General features: G+C 43.9%; 1 protein-coding gene across 16 annotated transcripts in view; it reads left to right on the top strand.

Annotated features, from left to right (window-relative positions):
• The window catches only part of DAB1 (DAB adaptor protein 1), a 1,153,213-nt gene that overhangs the window by 988,569 nt on the left and 143,777 nt on the right, over positions 1-20,867 (top strand). For all 16 annotated transcript variants that reach the window (XM_040470386.1, XM_040470387.1, XM_040470384.1 and 13 more), the window contains one exon: positions 14,964-15,103. In XM_040470386.1, coding sequence (XP_040326320.1) covers positions 14,964-15,103 — 140 coding nt within the window. The remainder of the gene's footprint in view (positions 1-14,963; positions 15,104-20,867) is intronic.

The following is a 20,867-nucleotide window of genomic DNA, read 5'->3' as shown; positions in this document are numbered from 1 at the left end:
TCGCATTTCCTAAATCCCACACGCCCTGCACACAGCTGGGATTTGAAAGGCCTTGAACGTTAAGTTACCAGGTTCCAGTGGCTTTGCGGCCATCACTGATTAGGAGGACTTGGTATCAGGAGGTGACTGCCTCCCGCTCAGGTCCTGATGCCACAACTCAGCTGTTGCGCTTACTTCCTCCCTTTTCCTGCTTCTTACATGGACAGTCTGCGAGTAAGCCCTATCCGCCAGTCCTCCGTGGTGTATCTTGATTCAGCACCCCTCCTCCCTGTCTGCTGCCATCATTCTCATCCCATCTCTCTCCTGGACCACACAGGAACTCTGGCTTCGACTCTGCCCCCTTTTGCTGCAGGGCGTTCAGAGAAATTTTTACAACAGGTGAGTCACAAGCCTGCCTGATGGCCCCCAGTTGCCTCTGATGGCACTGGAACCAGATCCCCAGTGCTTTCCCTGCCTTCTAAGGCAGCACAGGAAGGAGCCCTCACTCCCTCTTCTTTGCAGCCACTTCCCACCTCCTCCCGCTAGACTGCTCTGCTCCCATCACACTGGCTTCTCTCTGTTTTGTAAACAGGCCAAACACATTCCCTCCTGGCATGACTGCCCTTTTCTTGCTGCTCACGGTTCCTTCCAAATGTCATTTCTTACAGAAATGCCTTCCTGGGCCAGCCCACGAATCCTTCCCGTCACTCTTCATTTCATCAGACTGTTTTATCATCTTCATAACACTTTTCACTATCTGCACCCATCTTGTTCATAATTTATTTACTGGCTTATTATCTTCCTTCCCCTTTTCGATCAGAAGCTCCAGGAGAACAGGGACTTTGTTTTCTCTCTCTTGTTCCTGACTGTACTCTGGCTCTGGGGCCAGTGCTACATCATAGGCATTCAACACGTGTTTGTGGCATGGACAAATATTAGGCTGACTCTGTTAGAAACACAAGGGTGTCAGGGCTGGGCCCCTGCCCTTGCATTCATTACTAGTGATGTCGGGGGGCACTTAGTCACTGTCTGTTCCTGCACATTCCACTTAAAACCTCCATCACCGAGATCTATCTCTGAGTTTAATCAAATGTAATTTATACTGCAGCCTTCTCAGTAAATAATTGATTTGCCCTCTCTGTTGCCTTCATCACAAATACTTCTTTGTGCTCTAAAGAAATAATTTAATCAGTCGATAGTATACACAGCCCTCTTGTTCAGAAGGCAGGTGGAAGATAAAGCATGAGCCTTGCTCGTACCAGAATATACCAGGACCAAAATAATCTCCCTTAAAAAATAGTCTGCAAACAAGTTGGCAGCAGAGGCACCCAATTAAATCCTCTTGTGTTTTTCTAATGGAGATGACCCCACAAAAGTTGTAGCTGCTGCAGAAGGAAGTTCCTGGCCAATTGCAGGCTGCATGTGAAAATAGAAACCCTTGTCCAGCTGTGGTTTAATTAACCTCTGTCTAGGTCCAAGAGCAGGCTTTCGCATTACGAGTGCTCACGCACATTGGGTGAGAACTCCAGCCCCGGGGTCTGGCTGCTGCGTGCTGCCCTGTGACCTCGGAATAAATCCGATTCTCCTGCTTCTCACTTCTTTGCTCGCGGTGGCTCGGCTTTCTGTGGGCACCATGTCCAGAGCTTACAAGGATTCTTTTGTAATCCAAAGCATACAGACAACCTTCCTTCGCCCTCCTATGTTGCTCCCAAAGAAAGACAGTGGGAGAGGTCAATTTTGCAGGTGTTTCCACACATTTGTCTGTTGCGAGCCCACACTTCTCTGGAATGGAACAAGGGGAGGGGGACATAAAGAAGCATCCACTCTGATATGTGTAGAAAGACACCATGGAGGCATTCTCACAGGGAAAATCCATCTTTCTACTGTCTTTATGAGGAATTCTCAGTATCGTATTTGTTTGCACTGTTTTTAACTGGAAACATAACCGTCTGATGATAGGAGATTGAGTCGATGAATCACGGATGCATCCATATGATGAGATATGCAGCCACTAAGAATCGTGTTACAAAAAATATCAATATGGGAGAAAATATATAATGCACTGCCAAATGAAAGAAGCAAGCTACAGATTTACAGCATGAATACATTTTTTTTTTTGAGAAATGTATGTGTTCGTGTGTGCGTGTACACTTAGGAAAGTTTTGAAGAGTATGTACTCCAATGAAACCGTAGATATCCCTGGAATGCATCATGGGTGACTTTCCCCTTTATTTTCTCTCCTGCATTTTCCAGATTTTAAGGTTTGAGCATGTGTCACTTTGTAATTAGAAAGGGAAAAAAACCAGTTGTTTTAAAGAATGAAAATAGAAAAGGTTTAAAAATGCATCTGTTATTTTTCACTTGAGAACAAAGTCGTCTTCACTTGTCATCAGCTTCCAGCGTTTTGTAAACGCCTGTTTTGTAAACGCCTCCCTGGTATGTGCTATGAGGTGCATTTGCCAAAGGGGCGGAGGGCAAGTTGTGGATTTCAGAAGAGCAAACCCCTCAGTACCTCCCAGTGCCGGTGGTGGTGAGGATGCCCTTGGGTGGCCGGCCACTCCACTCGCCTCTGCAGACTCAGGTGCAACAGCGGCTGGCAAACACTCAACGTTTTTGCCGAGGGCCTTTGAGATGCATCTGGTGAGAGGGTATTAGCCCTAGATTCACCTTCTTGATTAAGCTGAGTCTCATGGAACATCAATATCTGTTTCTAGTAACGTGAGCCCTGGGTGCTGTTCCTGAGCCCTCCTACTCTCTCTATCGGGCTATTGCAGGCACTTGCTGGTTTGCCTCTCCACACCAAGACCCTCCCAACCCCCCGTCTTTCAGAACGCTCTTTCTCAAATGCATTGATTTTGTGTGGGCTTTGATGAAGTTCCGAGGAAACCAATGGCAGAGACCGAGATTTGCTCTAGAAAGCTTATTGGGGAATGCCCCCAGAATCAGCCCCGATGGGGAGTGCAGGTACAGGACTCAGCAGAGCCTGGGGCTAGGCTGTGGTACAGCTGCAGCCAAGGGCATGCAGCTCTGCTTTGTCCTTCGGCCTTGAGGCTAGTCGGCAAGTCAAGGCTTGGGCCTTGGACTTTTACCCCCACCCATCTAATCACTCTGTCCTTGACTGGACTGGACGTGAGCTACAGGGGCAGTGGGGAGTGAGGTGAGAGTTACTCAGTTTTTTGGGTCTCTCCCATGACTACACGAGGTGTACGTGTTATTAAACTTCTGTTTGTTTTTCTGCTGCTAATCTCTCTTTTATTCCAGGAAGGTCTCAGCCAAGAACCTATAAAGGTAGAGAAAATTACTATTTTTTTTTTCCTCCCCCAACACCCTGATGAAATGAAAGCATCGTTTCTGACACCATCAAGTAATAAAAATCAGAACTTTAGGCCATTCAGGGGCTCAAAGAAATACTGAAATCTGTATTTAAATGCTTCTAAAGAACTTTCAGGCTTTTTTTTTTTTTTTAATTTTTTTTTCAACGTTTTTTTATTTTTGGGACAGAGAGAGACAGAGCATGAAAGGGGGAGGGGCAGAGAGAGGGGGAGACACAGAATCGGAAACAGGCTCCAGGCTCTGAGCCATCAGCCCAGAGCCTGACGCGGGGCTCGAACCCACGGCCCGCGAGATCGTGACCTGGCTGAAGTCGGACGCTTAACCGACTGCGCCACCCAGGCGCCCCAACTTTCAGGCTTTTTAAAAGTCGTACTTCTGTAGAGTCACAGAAGTTTGTGAGCGTTACAAAGCAAAACACGCCAGGGAGTGAGGTGAGGGGAATACAGCTGTGGGTGAGGTGACTCTCTTGGGCGGAAGGCAATTCCCTGAGAGCAACTCACCCAAGAGCCTTCCTGAGCCAGTATGTCACCACCTAAAACTGGGTCTGGGAGACGTACTACCTGTAGACTGCAGTCCACAGGAAAGGGGTGAAAATGTTGTCATCACATGATACTGGCCAGGAGCTGCCCGACCCACCCATGTTGGATGCTTCAAATATGTGATGGCACTTAGTTCTTACAATAATCCTACAAGATGAGTGTTAACATCCTCATTTGCAGAGAGGTGAAATAACTTGCTGTCAGCTGAGAGGCTTCTGAAAGTCAAAGCCAGCTGAGAACCCGGGTCTCTCCTGGACGCTGTTCTTCCCCTCTTTCATTTCCCTGCCCTGCCCCCACGCCTGTTGTATTTTTTACTTCAGCTTCTGCCTTCATCCAAGCCACACCACACCCAGGATAGGACCCTTTCAGTTGCAAGTGACAGAAACAAAAATAAAAGCTGTGGCTGTGGACTCAGACTTGTGTCCTTCCCTGCCCTCTGTGATCCTACTTCTTGCCAGCCCAAATCTTCAGAATCTCTCCCTTAAAACTTCTTCTGATTAACTAGATTTATTTTTTGGCACTCCTGGTTCTCCCTTTTCCTCGCCCTGTTGTCTTAGGCACGTCTTTACCCTCTTGCAGCCTCAGTAGTGTCCCCTGTAAGAAGGGACAAATAACTTGTACCATTCTCAGTCGCTGTAAGGAATAAAGGTGTGATAAAGAAGGACGTAACAAATCCTCTAAAGCCTGTTCTCTGCTTTGGTCTGATATTAGTGGCAACACACACTAGTTTGCCCCTTGGCCACCAGGAAAAAGACAGAAGCCTAGCCGTAAGTCACCTGAAAGGCCAGTGGTACGGGCCATCTTCAGGCTGTCAGTAAGCAGGCATGTAAAAATAAAGCTGCAGATTAGAAGCCAGACTGGTTAGTCCCAGACAGGCCCAAATTAGCAGGATATACAAAGTTTCTTGGTCTTCATGGAGGGGTTCAAAAGGACTCAACCACAGAAGATTACAGATTATCTTTACAATCTTAAAAACATGAAATTTCTCCCTTTTTTCCAACAGGAAAGCAAGGAAGGAAGGCAGGGAGAGAGGGATGGAAGGAAGGAAGAAAGAAAAGGAAGAGAGAAAAAGAGAAGAAAGAAGGAAGGGAGGGAAAGAGAGGGAGGGAGAGAGAGAAAAGAAAGAGAAGGGAGGGAGGGGTGGGAAGGAAGGAAGGAAGAAGAACGAGAAATGAGTACTAGTAGACCTCAAATGAAAGAAGAACCCACCATCAGAGCATAAGGATCAGGTCATCTATACGGAGTCACTGACGGACCCTGCTTTATACTGCAGTTGTCTCCAATCTGACACAGCCTCAGAGTCAGAGGGCCAGTCTTTGAAAATGCAGATTCCCAGCCTTTCGAATTAGAATCTTTGGAATCTTAGTACTTGGCTTTACACAGAAAGATGCTGGTGGATTCTAGATGCTCTTTATAGAGAGCTCTTTTCAGAAGTACCAATGAAGAACATCTTTTTTAAGGGAATGTGTGCATGAATAATAGCTTGAATATTATTTTAGCTCCTTAATTAGTTTACCTTTTAGCAATAATGACAGCAACCATGTTCATAAAAGCACATTTTAACAGCCCCCTAAATGTGCTGTTCTCCTTATTCTGCTCACTACCCAGCTAGTTAATTACACAAAATCAGCATTCTCTCCTACGCAGCCAGGATACATAATTATTTGTCCATTGCAAATCAACACCTGGATAATTGCAAGATAGAATTCTAAGTAAAATAAGTTATCTCTGCTGCTGGGCTCGGAAATTCCCCCCACAATCTGTTCTTAAGTTGGACAACATAACAGACCACAGAGCTCTTTCAGCAGTGGATAGAATCATGTTAGATGGGGTGGGGTGGAGGGGGGAACCTCTTTGAAATTTTCTTATCATCAAGATGGATGGCCTGGTGATTCAGATAGATATGCAGAAGGAGGGAGGATGTCTCAGTTTGGGTATTTTGTTAATAATTCATAAGTTGATCTTTGCGGTTGCCTTCAGGAAGGAACATCCTGTTCCTAACTGCACACTTATTCCCAGGCAACCAAAAAAATTTCCCAAACAGCTGGGAGCATCACTCCCACTGCCATAGACTTTGCTAGGGTTAGCTTTGGGCCACTGGTGCTTAATGTGAAATACAGTCTTTGGGGAGGAGGAAGGCAATAAATATTTACTGAATGACTGATGTGCCAGGGAGTGTGCAAAGAGGAAAATGTGTATTATTTCATATAACCCTTCTAACTGTCCTAGAGAGGAGTGCAGATAACTACAGTGTTTTAGAGATGGAGAAGCTAACACTCAGAAAAGTTAAATAACTTTCCCAGTATTAGATACACACAAAGTTACAGAGCTACTAAAACACCACTGGACTCCCAAGAGTTAGACATCACGCCCCTCACGGGCAGTGTGGCGTTATGCCAGTGACTTCGCTTCCTGTGCCCCAGCCTCCTCCCATCCAGTGGGTTGCAGTGTTTGTTTCCAAGGTGTCACGATTATTCACTAAGACAGTTTATGAAAATTGGACAGGCTTGTCTTCAGGTATCACCCAGCTTTTTACTCCTCCTTCCAAATTCTGGCCCCCTCATTATAGACTGCATGTTGGTGTCTTACCCTCCCCCCTAGCCGTCCACCCAAGGAAATTCATACATTGAAGCCCTAATGCCCCATGTGGTGGTATTGGAGGTGGGGCTTTGGGGAGGTAATTAGGTTTAGATTAAGTCACAAGGGTCACCCCTGTAATGGAATTAGTGCCCTTGTAAAAGGAAGAGAGATAGCACACTCACTCTGACCACCTTGATCTTGGACTTTCAGTCCCCAGAACTGTTGTTTAAGCCACCCCATCTGTGGTATTTTTGTTACAGAGCTGACTGAGACACTTCCTTAGATGTATAAGTATCTAAACATAGAAGTGAACACTCAACTCAGTATAAGAAATTTGTTGAAGTTGACCTCTGCTAGACAGGGAAATACTGTAACTGTCAAAAGCTAAAGGAATTCACAACCAGGCTGACCACATTAGGGAGAAAAAAACCCCACTTATCTTGGCTCTTGTGTGAGTTTCTGTGGCTGTGCTCATTATAATCTGTGATGAGAGTAGGAGAGAGGTAAAGAGAAAATAATCTTGGCTGTGAAATATCTTTTATTTGACCATTAGCAGTCTTTAGTGAACAGCCTGGAGCAGGAGACAGAGACCGTTTATTACTCTGGTGGATTCTGTGGGCTGTCGGGCTCATTGTCCTAAAAAATGCTAATTGCCTGCTTCCTCTGGATCCTGACTTCTGACAAAGGTGCCTCGTAGTTGAAGCTTCTGCCAGGTCATTCCCAGTGTGGGACCTCCACGTTGGCAGTGCCTTCTGTTCCGAGACAGGGTCTCAGTGTTCGTCCTGACGGCATCCTTGAGGGCTGTTCAAACCGCAGAATTTACTCGGCGCCCTGGGGACTGCCTCGATTTAAATTCTGAGGAGAGGAATTTCCTGGGTTATAAGGGGATCAGGTTGTGATGAGGTTGAGAAACGCTCTTCCTGAATGGCTCAAAGCAAAGGCAACAGTTAAAATAACTATGGGTGTGACATTTACGTTATCCCATTAGGGATTTTATTCCTTGGAGACTAAGTGCATCACACTCACAGAATAGCTTTGAAATAGGGTCTGTATGGAAGGGGTGTTTAGTGACCCCTTACACTTCCCCATAGTGATTCTGGCTCCAGGAGTCTACTTGCCTCTTTTGAATAAAGAAATAAATTCATTCATTTATTTCAATTATTCAGGAGATCTGGGCACTGTGGGTCCACTCTGTGTCAGGTACCATGCTAGGTTCAGAAACCACAGATGAATCCGCCCCAGCCCCTGCTCTGGTGGAGTTCAAGTACAGAGAAGGAGGCAGGAAGATAAAGTCCTCTGTTGGAGGATCTGGAAAAAGGCCAGAATGTGAGAGAAATGGCAGAAAGGGGTCGAAAGTGAGGTTGATGGGTTCAAGAGGTGCGTTATAAGATACGTTAAAGATGTTCATTTTAGTCAGTGGGGTATGGGGGTTAGGAAAGGAGGAGTTCTTCAAAAAAAAAAAAAAAAAGTGCCAGCCCTCAGAGCAGACGATGTATTTGATTGGAAGGTATACTTGCAACATTTATCAAGTAGACAAGGCAAGTCAGAGAAGAGGAAATAGCATGGGCAAGGGGCATGGCGAAGCCTGGCCCGTAGGACTGGAGATTAAGCAGAAATGAGATGGGAGGAGAGGAGGCCACCTGTTGTGGGCAGGTTGAAGGCAATGACATTTCAAGGGTGGTAGTGTGGTGATGAGGTGGCATTGGGGCTAGATCTCTTTGGAGGCAGCATGGGGCAGGGATTAGGGGGTGACCCTGGAGGCATCTCTCCGGCGTCTCCCGGGTGCCTCCAGATGCTTAAGAGTAATGGATGTGCACCCTGCCTACCCCCGCTGTCCATGAAGGATATCACCCCCTAGGGTTACCAGTTGTCCATTGTAAAATTAGCAATGGACCATTCTTGGAAACCCAAATGTTTTATTATGATGGTAGGCTTGCCGTGACTCCCTGAGGACTTTTCAAATTGTTACTTCTCAGAGAAATATGCAAGGAAGAAAGCATTATGAGATGCAGACACCCCCGGGGTATGCAAGATAATCTGCTGGGGATGTGGGAAATTATGAGACATCTATTTATATTTGGTTCTAAACTAAAACATTTTAAGACTGATGAGCTCTAATAATATTAATATGTAGTTTATAAGTGGTACATGTTTATACTACATGTAGGTAAATTATACAGAAATACACCTCTTTTTTAAAATTTATTTATAGGTTCAAAAATATTTTACTAAGAGAGACATGTGGTTAAAAATAAAAATCGTAACCCTGGAAATCCTGGTTCTGTGAACCGAGGCAGACCTTTTCTTAAATCCTGGCTCTGGCTCTGACCTAGATGTATCAGTTTAGGCAGTATGACCACTCTGAATTTCTGTTTCTAAGAAGGGATCCAGCAGACAGAGTTGATCCAGATACAGGAGACAGGTCTTCCTCAAAGACTACTGGGTCCTTCCCACTAGACTCAGAGTCTCGCTAGATGCTATTTAGGAATCTGCGATTTGGGATTTTGGGAGGGGGGGGTGGTCGTTGTTGTTGTTTTACAGGTGATTCTCCATTATATTAGAATTAAAAATGTCTGTGGCATGTCCATGAGTGCAGGGGTATTTATGTTTTGTTCACTGCTGTATCTCTAGCACCTTAGAACACATAGTGGGGGTGGGGGGTGGTGCCTGGATGGCTTAGTCGGATAAGCGTCTGTCTTTGGCCCAGGTCATGGTCTCACGGTTCGAGGGTTTGAGCCCCTCATTGGGCTCTCTGCTGTCACCACAGAGCCTGCTTTGGAGCCTCTGTCCCCCCCTCTCTTTGCCCCTCCCCACTCTCTCAAAATAAATAAAAAAGCTTAAAAAAAAAACGAACACATAGTAGGTAGTTAATATATATTGACTGAGTGAATTAAAGAATGCATGGTCAATCCATCAATCAGTGAGAACCTTATACTTCCCCCAATGTTGCCCCAGTGTTATTTACATCTAATCCTCAGAACAGACAGGGTCATGAAGCGCTCCTGTGGCCTAGAGAACAGAGTCCAAAGCTTCAGGCCTTCCAGGAATAGGCCCCCACAGCCTTGGTCTGCATCACATGAGGCCTGTGCTCTAATACAGTGCTTCTCGAGCACATTAATGGGCCCAGGCTCGCCCAAAACCATTCTAGCCAGAATCTGAAAAAAGTTCCCAAGGTGATTCTAAAACATAGCCAGGGCTGAGAAACACTCAGACTAGACTAGCCCAGTGACTCACTTTCCCCCAAATATCATCATGCTTTTTGCTCTTCTGGAAGTTTCTCCCTCACTTATCTGCTTGATGAACCCTGCTTTCTCACCAAGCCTTCCTCGAATGACATTTTACCTCTGCCGCTGTTCCTAATTCCCTCCCCGCCAAACAAGTGATCTCTCTTCCCCTCAGCTCCCCATGACATTCACAGTCATATTTTGTAAAGCCATATGTGTCCCTTTCTAAAATGTGGCATCCCCCAAATGGGAGAGGAGACTCTTTCTGCATACCTAGGTAGCACATTGCCTAGCACAAAGAATGCCGCGGGGCAGTGTCATATACAAATGATGATGATACAGTTAGGATGACCACACAATTTGTTATCCAAACTGGGATAATTTTGAGAGTAATAGGACGATAGGAATAATAGCATCAGGACAAAAGGTGTATACAGGACTGCCCCAGACAAACTGGAAGTATGATCACCCAGGTAACAGTGGTCAGTTTTGATTGAGCTCTGTCGGTCACTGTCCTACATTGCTGTCTATGTGTCGTTTCTTTGACCTACCCAATGACCCAGTAGGGGAGCAATGGTTATTATTTACTCTACACAGACAAAGACACTGTGGCAGACATGGAAGGGAACTTGCCCAACGCATCACAATTAGGGGAGTGGATGGGAGAGCAGGGACCAGAATGCAAGTCCTTTGAATACAGAGCTCTGGTTCTGGGCCATTAAACCCTATTGCCTCCGAGTGAAGATCTCAGGTCTTGGAATGGGACAGGATGAGATCCTATTCCCCGCTCAGCTTGCAGCAATTTTAGTTACCTCTCTGGTCTTGGTTTCTTCCTTTATAGAATGATGACTATGCGTATTTCCAGTAGCCCTAGATTAAGAGGGGTAAGGTCTGAGAAGATCAGGCATGGTGTGTGTGTTTAGGATGTACTTAGTAAGACAGCTGCCAATTTACTGTAGGCTCCACAAGGCATCTACACAAATAGCTGTGACACAAAGTAAAAAGTCAAAGGGCTATGACAGAGTATGGTGTAAGGTCAACCGAGGCCAAATTGCCTAATGGTTAAAAGTATGAGATTTTTCATAACACCCAGGTTCAAATTCAGGCTACCGTATTTGACCGTGTCAGATTTGAATAGACATTTCTCCAGATAAGATTTGCAAAAGGACACTGAGCACAAGAAAAGATGCTCGATGTCATTAGTCTTGAGGAGCATGCAAAAGAAAACTGTGATATCACTGAACACCCACGAGGACAGCTAAAGCAAAAAAGACACAAATATTGGCAAGACTATCTGGTAGAGAAACGGAAACCCTAGTACTTTGCAGGTGGGATTGTAAACCGGTACAGCCACTTTGGGAAAACACTTTGATAGTTTCTTAAAACTTTAAACATAGAGTTACCGTATGACCCAGTATTATACCTAGGAGAGAAATGGTATAATACTAAGAATTGAAAACTATGCCCACACAGTAACTGATACACCAGTGTCATAGCAGCATTGTTCATAATAGCCCCCAAATGGAAACAGCCTAAATGTCCATCAGCTGATGTGGTATCTTGATGCAATGGAATATTACTCAGCCCCCCCTCCCCCAAAAAAGACATGAAGTACAGGCACATGCTGTAACATGGAAGAACCTTAAAAATGTGATGATGAGAGAAAGAAGCTAGTTACAAAGGACCACACATTGTATGCTACCATCTATATGAAATGCAGTTTGCTTCCAAAATAGGCAAGTCCATATAGGCTGAAACTAGTTGAGTGGTTGCCGAGGTTGCCTTCTTGTAGAGATTGAATTGAATGGCATGGGAATTATATCTCAATAAAGCTGTTATTTAAAAAATTCAGGCTCTGCTGTTGGTGTTGGTCATTGACATTATCTTCTGTAAAATAGGGCAGGTGACAGACTGTAAGTTAAAGAGCAGGTGTGAGGCTTAAATGAGAGTTTGCATGTAAAATCTTGGCACAGCGACTGGTGTGGTAAATGGTCAATAATTGATAGTGACGATGATGATGTCGCTTAAACATAGGTCCTTTCTTTTGTCCATCCTGACGTCTATGGTCAGTGGTGCTTTCAGCGAAATAGTCTGGGGATGCACGATGACTTGTGATGTGTGAAGACTGACCCTTTCCCTAGCACTCTCAGATCGTATGTGCCTCTGATGGAATAGCCTTATGGCTCTGATATCTGTTATTTATTTCTTAACTAATATAACTGAGACCTTGCTCAAGATGTGCTCATGAAAAATTACCCTTTTAATGGTGGAGCATTTAATGAGAAACTGGATTATCTACTGCATAAGTGCCCTTCATACAAATTAGCTTGGCCCTGGGTCCTAATCTAAATTGGGCTCCCTACTTTCCTCTAAATGGCCTAATATTTTCTTATTAATCTCTGCCCTTGTTCACCTGATCTGGCTCTGTCTCCTTTTGAAGCGCCCTCCTTGGTAGAGCTCTGTGCTTTGATAAATGTTTCTTAAGGCTGTCTTTGTATCTGACTCATGGACAATTTGCGGGACATGATGTAGAGGCCGGAAGCTATTTGTTCCATTTTTTTTTTTAACATTTATTTATTTTTGAGACAGAGAGAGACAGAGCATGAACGGGGGAGGGGCAGAGAGAGAGGGAGACACAGAATCGGAAGCAGGCTCCAGGCTCCGAGCCATCAGCTCAGAGCCTGACGCGGGGCTCGATCTCACGGGCCGCGAGATCGTGACCTGAGCTGAAGTCGGACGCTTAAGTGACTGAGCCACCCAGGCGCCCCTGTTCCATTTTCAAGCTGTCTCTCCAGTGGAATTTTAATGATGCCAGTGTATTGGGTGTCAACAGATTTGGACCAGGTGAGTTTGTGTATAACATAAAGATGGGGAAGTAAGGTAGAGTGAGAAGCAGTTAATCATGGTGGTTAAGAGAACAGGCTTCAAGAACATAAGCAAACCATGAGCCTGGGCTTTGGCATCAGACATATCTGGATTCAGGTCCCACTGAGTGAGTTTGGACAAGTTACTTGGCCTCTTAGATGTTTCATTTAGATTCTCATTTACTAAACCTGGGTAAAAGCACATACCTCTAGGGTTACTTCTAAGGTTAAACAAGTTGGTGTATACAACGTGCTTTGTACAGAACATGATAAATACTACCTGGAATGGTTATTATAAGTAAAGCTTGGAGAAGTCCCTCATAGTAAAAGGGATTTGATTAGTGACTGAAATAATATCATGGGTTGAAAAGGCTGAGATGGTATTCGTGGTAGAGTAAGAAAACCTTCCCAAGAAACAGAGTAAGCCATAGGCCACTCCTACCCGACACCCCATGGTAATGCAAGGAGAGGTAACTTGTCGTACATGGCCCTGTTGTTTGGGTAGGTGTCTGCACAGGGTTTATCCTGGAAAATGTCCTCTTTGTTCTTAGCTTTAATCTCTGACAATCTACCCTCACAGAACCCTGGGCCTTAATTTTTACGTCAATTACAGATCATGGCTAATTATGCATATGTTATATCTGCTTTGTGGACTATAATTCAAAGGCTTTACTACTATACGAGGAGTCAGCAAGGGTACAGGGGGAAAAAGCACCAGCTGGAAATTAGGGGTCTGGTTCTGCAGACATTCCTTTGTGCCCTCCTTCCTTCAGCATTCTGTCTTCTCTTCTTCATTCACTGGGCTGGTAATAGTGGTGACAGCTGCCATTTTCTGAGCACTCACCATGTGAATCCATGCTTTGCACACACTGTCTCCTCTAAGTTACTATTTGCAATGAATCTGACGGTGGATATTTTATCCAACATCCGTCAGATGAGGAAACTGAAGCTCGGCAGACAGGTTAGTTGGCTTTCAAGTGAGAAAGCCCTACTTTGAAATGAGGATGGCCAAATAAAGCCGTACCTTCTTACACAACCGGCCCGATGCACATTTACGCATTTTTTATTTTCGGTCACCAAACTCTTGAGCATATAGGGGCACAGACTTAGTCTCATACATTTGTTGCAGTCACTGATAGCGTCTGGCACAGAGGAGATGCTCAGTAAGGGATGATTGAATCGATGAATGAAATGCAAGTTGTGTTTCTTTCAGTAGGAAAGCATTGTGCAGTGGTTAATCATTGCTATTGTTTTCTTCCCCCCTCTATTTTCAGCTGAAATAATTCTCAGCCCCACATTATGGAAAGGCCTTAGTTCGCACATCGTATAGATAGAGAGAAGTAGGCTGAGTTAGCTCTAATGTGCTCAGCTCAGAGTTTCTGACCAATGATGGAAGGCTTGATGGAGGAGGTATTGGAAGTTCAAGTTAATGATGTTCCAGGAGATGAATATCAGGAGACTAGGGTGCTCCAGGTTTTAAGAACCATATGTGCAATGCCCCATACTCTGATGAGTTATATGAAAGTTTGATGATATTAGAAATTTTAATTACGGTGTATTCATCTTTTTTTCTGACCATGTGAACTTGCACAAGCTCCTTGAATTTTATGACCTTCATCTTCATTGTCTACAAAATGGATATAGTTGAGTTTTTATGAAGAGTGGGGATAAAGTTTATAAAACATCTCCCATGAAGCACTCAGGTAGCAGTAACTTTACTGTCCTTATTTTATAAGGATGTATTTGAACTTCTGGTTGACACGTCTTAGCAAAATATTATGTTAGTAATTATTGAGAAGGGCTGTTGCGGGATATGGGCGCACCTTACCAAGTAGCCAATTTCTACACACACATGAGTTAGCAGAAGAGATATTGTAAAACCGTTTTTTTGATAATTGTCCCTGGGTCATTACTTGATACAAAGCAATTACTCTGGAATCTCACTATAAAACAGCCCATGGAATTGGGTGTAAGAGGGTCTTGGACCCTGGCCAAAGTCATATTAAATGCTGGAAATGCCAAAGAGGCTCAGTGCTAATACTCTTGTAACAAGAATGTCAGACATGAACTCAGTGGGTGATTATTACTTGTTGAGTACCTAGTGTGTATCAAACTCAGTACTGGGTGCTTTACACATGTTGTCTGATTTAATTATCTTAATGCCCCACTGGGGTTGGTTATTTGTAACTCTTTTTTTTTTTTTTTTTTTTCCCCTCTTGCCTGAGAAAACAGAGGCTCAGAGAGAAGTAATTTGCCTCTGGATTTAAAATGATAGAGCCAGACTTTGCATCCAGGAGAACTACCATTCTTTTCTACTTGGTCCAGTGATTTGACTTTCTCAGAACAGAAGTGAAACCAGAGACCGAATCTTGGCCCTGTGGATATTTAAAGACAGTGGGACCTGAATACTTACATGCCTGAATCATGCTTTTCTCTGTTCTCAGGTCAGGATCGCAGTGAAGCCACTTTGATAAAGAGGTTTAAAGGTGAAGGGGTCCGGTACAAGGCCAAACTGATCGGGATTGATGAGGTTTCTGCAGCTCGGGGAGACAAGTTATGTCAAGATTCCATGATGAAACTCAAGGTACCACACAGTTTACTTCCAATATTACGGACTGAGGGAAGGGGTGATTATGATCATTATGGTTAAACGTTTTACTTATTCATTTATTAGTAAACTACTTGTTTCACTGATGAATCACTGCATGTATTCATTGGGAAGAGATTTTAATCATTATGGAGCGACTGCTGGCAATTCTTTGCTGTGCCCAGTTTTGTAATTTCTGAGCATATCACCTTTTATTCAATTTTATCTTCATCGTGCAATGCCTGCAAAAATAAAAGTTAAATTGTCAAATTTTATAGTCCCTCAGATTTTATGAATCTTAAACCCTTTGTTATTTTTGAATACATTTTAAATATTTTACTGTATGATAGATAAATAGGTAAAAGATGTTCTGTTAAGATAACAGCTAATTTTACTCATTCTTATAATTTCTATTAATGTTGCCAAACACCCCATAAAAGAAACATATTTTTTAAAGTAATATGTAGTAAGATTTGGAGATTTTGAGATATCATAGAGAGGTTTCTGTTTATAAATGCTTTAAAGAAGGCTTTTTTTTTTTTAATTTTTTTTTCAACATTTATTTATTTTTGGGACAGAGAGAGACAGAGCATGAACGGGGGAGGGGCAGAGAGAGAGAGGGAGACACAGAACTGGAAACAGGCTCCAGGCTCTGAGTCATCAGCCCAGAGCCCAACGCAGGGCTCGAACTCACGGACCGCGAGATCGTGACCTGGCTGAAGTCGGACGCTTAACCGACTGCGCCACCCAGGCGCCCCTAAAGAAGGCTTTTTTATTGTGAAATCTAAGAAAGAAATTGGGGGAAATACACAAAATAAGAAAATTATGTGATTAAATGACCTTTAAAACATATGAAAAAGCATTTTTTGTTCCCATGTTCTGGTCTTCATACAGTCTATGTTTCATTCTTTTAAAAAGTGATTTACAATATTTGAAAAACAAATGATTTAGCAGGAAGTCTGCAAGATACTTGATGCATCTTGTACACGTAATTTAAGTATTTTCCTGATTGTAGAATTCACAAATGTTTATTGTAAAATATTTTGAAAATACAGACAAGTATAAAGAGAAAAATTGAAAACATCTATAATTCCACCACACAAAGAAAATCAGTGTGTAACTTACAATCTGTCTTTGTATTTTCACGTGTATTATATGAATTATAAACACGTAATACAATTGGAATTACTATTTATATAGTCTTACATTTTTTTTCATCTAATATTATATTATGATAATTTTTTAAATATCTTCAAATAGTTCCTCAGGACATAACTTTATACACACACACACACACACACACACACACACACACATAATATACATTTTTTTTTAAGTGTAAGAAAGAAGGAAGAAAAGAAAAATAATATACAAGATTGGCCAAGTGCCTCAAAGTACAAACTAGGGCAGTATCTGTAAAACACCCTCTCCATTGCCTTTTCTTTCCTATTTGCTTAACAAATCAGAACTATTATTTTTATTTATGTTATACAGTTTTTCTCTGCAGTTTAAGATGTATAACAGATGCTAAGTGCCCCTGTAGTATGGCTGTAGGAATCATCCTTTTTAAAAATCTTAATTTTCTAAAATATGTACCAGTTTCTTCTCTAGCTGTTACATAAGCAAGCTTTATTTTAATAGTTACATATCTATTATAAGGTATCCTAGAAAAAGATACTCAAATCATGATTTCATAGATGCTCACCTTGGGAAAGGTTAATGTTTATGTTTTCTTTTTTCTTTCTTTTTTTCTTCATAATTAAGCAACATTATGAGATTGTTAGGGCAGTCCAATAATGAGCTCTCTTCTTTTGCTTAGCTTAAATATTGTTGATAAGTAGAAAAAGAAGTCTGACAGGAGGGAGCACCTGGGTGACTCAGTGGGTTGAGCATCTGACTCTTGTTTGCTGCCCAGGTCATGATCTCCGGGTTCATGGGATGGAGCTCCACATCCGGGTCCAGGCTGTCAGTGTGGAGCCTGCTTGGGATTCTTTCTCAACCCCTCTCTCTACCACCACCCCACCTTTAAATAAATAAATATTAAAAAAAAAAAAAAAAAAAACAGGCAGTCTGACAGGAGGAATTCTAAATTGCAGCCTTATGAGTGATAAATGCCTCGAATGGCAGATGTGGCGTGGATTCGTAGCTACAGTGGACTTCCTTGAAAGAGATGAACTGTTCCGCTTAGTTTGTGGAGCATTTGGATAACTGTAGTCCTTCCTGTTCCCACCAACCCCCGTGCTGCACTAGAGCAGGACTTGAGACTCCTACGTGCAGTCACACTAGAGTGCCGCCCCTCTACCAGCAGGCAGATTACAGAGAGAGCACAGAAACGACTGAGCCCGGAGTCCTCAACTTCTCTCCAGACTCATGCCCGATAGAGCCCTGCCTTCCTTACCAGGGAGACCCTAGTCAGTGGTAGGGATGAAGGCCAGGATCTTCATTTTTGCTAAGTCCCCCCTTACTGACAAATGGAGATCTGCTTCTGACAAATGGTAATTAAAGGACAGGACGAAAATCTCCAGTGACCTGGTTCTCACCCAGAGCCACAAGTAAGTCTGCTGAGGAGCCGATGCTGCTTCTCCCAGCATCCTGGTAGATAGCCGTTCACCGGGCATCGGTCACAGAGAGCCTCGCTGGCCAGCTACCTTCATGGAAGCACTGAGGTCTAAGTGGCTTTGAGCAGGAGTCTGCCTGTGCTCCCTGAAGGTTCTCTGTGCGCATTAATGTTGGGCCAAGCTAGCTGGACCAGGCCTGGAGACGGCTGCTGACCTGGTGCATGTGCGTGTGTTACCTGCATGGAAGCGCCCCATCTGTCACCCCTTATAACTGCGAGGGCCCCAAAGCCCTGAGAATTTGTCCTGCCATAACAGGCTCCTGTCAGATGCGCTGAACTTATTGAGGAGTTCTTGGTTCCTAGACAATTGTGTTTCATTGTTTGCAAGTTGCCGCGAAGAATGCTGACGTTTCAGCTCCCAGTGGTTTTTCTTTAAGAAACAGAAACATAAATGATCGATTCTCCATTTGGCCAACTGCCCAGGAAAAAAGAGACAGAGAAGTACAAAATGCCTGTTAGCCTTGCAAAAGGACCCACTTGTTCTCATTAGGCAATATGGGGGAGTCTTTTTTCCTTTGCTAGACTGTTTGAGGCTGGTGCCGTTTTCTTGCTTTGGGGAGTTTTCTCTTATAAAGATTTTAGGGGGAATTCAAATTTCGACTCTGAGTAGGCCATCACTGGTTCTCCAGCAAAACACCACCATCATCCTGTTTTAATTTAGAGTCAACAAAAGCATTTCCCCGTATATTCTCTCTTTTGATCCTGTGAGGTAGATATTAGTCTCTTTGTTTTACACATAAGAAATCTGAGGTTCATAGATATGACGGGATTTGCCCTAGAACCTTCATTTAATCTGTGTTAAGGCCAGAATTCAACCTAGATCTCTGGATGCCCGTATTTTGTAAGACATCGTTTAGTGCTTAATTATACTCTGTTTTGTATCTGCAGTTAATTTACCTTGGTTCCCCAATGAGACTTTAAGCCCGTACCAGTAAGTTACTACCCACACATCATTGGTTTACAAAGTAGTCAACTTTCAGAGACGTCGGGCAAGACGGTGGTGGTTGAAACTCCGGAAGGGAATGCAGTCTCCCAGAAGCACTATCTACAGGGCTAATTACAGAGCTCTAAACATGTCACTTGGGGTCCTAATAAGAAGCAGAGCCCACCCTGGCTAGGTCAGATGAGGACACTTAATGCAAGAGGTACTTACAAAGGGTAGGTAAGGTTAAGTAAGGTAACAAGGGATGGTGAAGCTCCCAGAAACCTGCCACCGCACAAAGCTGTTTCCATACTAGGAAGAAATACATCTGCTGAAGCCCAGGGAGAGCCGGATGGAAGGGGAAATCCCCTCCCCCACCAAGCAAAAGTATAGTCACTGCCAGAGATGTAGCACAAGGAAGGAAAGGATGCGGGATGGAATACCCTGGCCTCTGTCTCCATCCAGACTCGGATCTCCTGCCCGTCTTGCATTGGTGGAACCCAGCTGGAAGCCAGAGTTTCAGAAAGCCCAGAGGACCAGGGGATGTAGTCCATAGGAGCCAGGCTCTGGGCACAGAGCAGAACAGAGGAGGATACTTAAATTCTACCCGCCACCCCCTCCCCCTTCCCTGGGAAAAATGAGACTTAAGGTGATTGTTTCCAAGGCTTGTGTAACTGATAACCGGGAAGGCCGAGATTGGAGACCAGCTTTTTTAAGTCACGGAATTTTCTGAAATAGCATCCCAGGTTTTCAGCCATTCGTGCCCGAGGTCCGTTGCATTTTCCTGCCTGCTTTCCAGGATGCATTGAGATCACAGCCATCCCGTTACGTGCAGGCGCCACCCTGGGTGAGGTTTCTCAGAGCCCCTTCCTGTGCTTCACCTTATCTTATCCCCACAGCAATCCTGGAGCTGGACAGGGCACTTAATCCTGCCTGGCATGCCTGACGCTTTGTGTGTGAATTCCTTCATGGAGATGCTGCCTGTGCGTGACTCCCTTAGGGATGCCAGTGTCGTCACGTCACACGGTGCCTTAGCACATGCTATTGCTTCATAATAGCAAGAGTCGTGCCAGTAATAATTATTTACTGAGCTCTCCCTACATGCAGCACACCGTGCTAAGTGCTGTATGTGCAAAATTATTTTTCAATATCTTAACACTCTCATAAGTTAAGAAATGGGATTATTTTCACGTGAAGTTCCCCTTCACTATTGAGTCTGGGAGCTGGTGGCTGCACCTGGTTGCTTGCAGAACACTTTTGACCTATCTGTGCTTTGTTGTGTAGTCTTTTTGTGTGTGTCTGTGTTTTCCAAAAAAGCTCTTTGAAAAGATTATTAACAGAAGGAACCCCAACACTGGAATCTGACAGATCACTGTTTGAATTTTCTCTGTCTTACTAGTTCCTTGAGGTTTAAGGCAATCACTTGAGCCCCCCTGGCCTTATGTTTCCTTATACGTAAAATAAGAGAGGTAATTTTTACTTCCCAGGATTATGGTATATGCTAAATGAGATGATGTGTAAGAGAACTTGTAGCACATACGGTAGGTACCCAAGAAAATGCTTGACTATATTTTCCAGATTTCCAACAGCAGCTTATTAAGTCCGGTGGCTAATGGGAGGCACAGTGCCCCAGACGGCACCTGCATCCACATCTTCTGACCCCCCAGTCCGAGCTGTCTCCCTGATCTCTGCTGGTTCTGCATACCACCAATGAATAATCTTGTCGGGAGATGAGACCCTGAGGCGTGCTCTCTGCTGGCAGACTTGCTTGGACTCAGTGCGGTTTTTCAGAGCTTGACTCAGGGTCCTGTCTCACAGGAAAAGCATGCTTGATAAAATCGTAGCTTTATTTCCCCATAGACAGCACTGCATGGATAGTCCTTCCCTCCTTCATTTGTCATGTAAAGCTACCACCAGCAGCCCCAAGCATAAATGCTTCCGGAACATGTGTGTTTGCTCTTTCCATCCTTTTTTTTTTTTTAATCTACAGCTCTGTTCTACTAGGGAGTTCTTTGATGGCTGTGAGGAACCAGGAAGCAAAGGGGGGTGGGGCATGATATAGTCACTACTGTGTGCCAGGAATTATTGCTATTGGATGTCACAGTAGTTCTGAGAGCTAAGGACTATTAAATAGGACTATTTTGGAGATGGAAACATTGAAGCTATTCCTCTTGATCAAAGGTGCTACCCTCTCTCCACCATGGGCTGTGATGTTCTCACCT

This window comes from Herpailurus yagouaroundi, unplaced genomic scaffold, assembly GCF_014898765.1.
Source record: "Herpailurus yagouaroundi ecotype Mexico unplaced genomic scaffold, PumYag 77, whole genome shotgun sequence".
NCBI classification, from domain to species: domain Eukaryota; kingdom Metazoa; phylum Chordata; class Mammalia; order Carnivora; family Felidae; genus Herpailurus; species Herpailurus yagouaroundi.
Note: the sequence above shows the minus strand (reverse complement) of the source record. Positions and strands in the feature narration are given on the sequence as shown.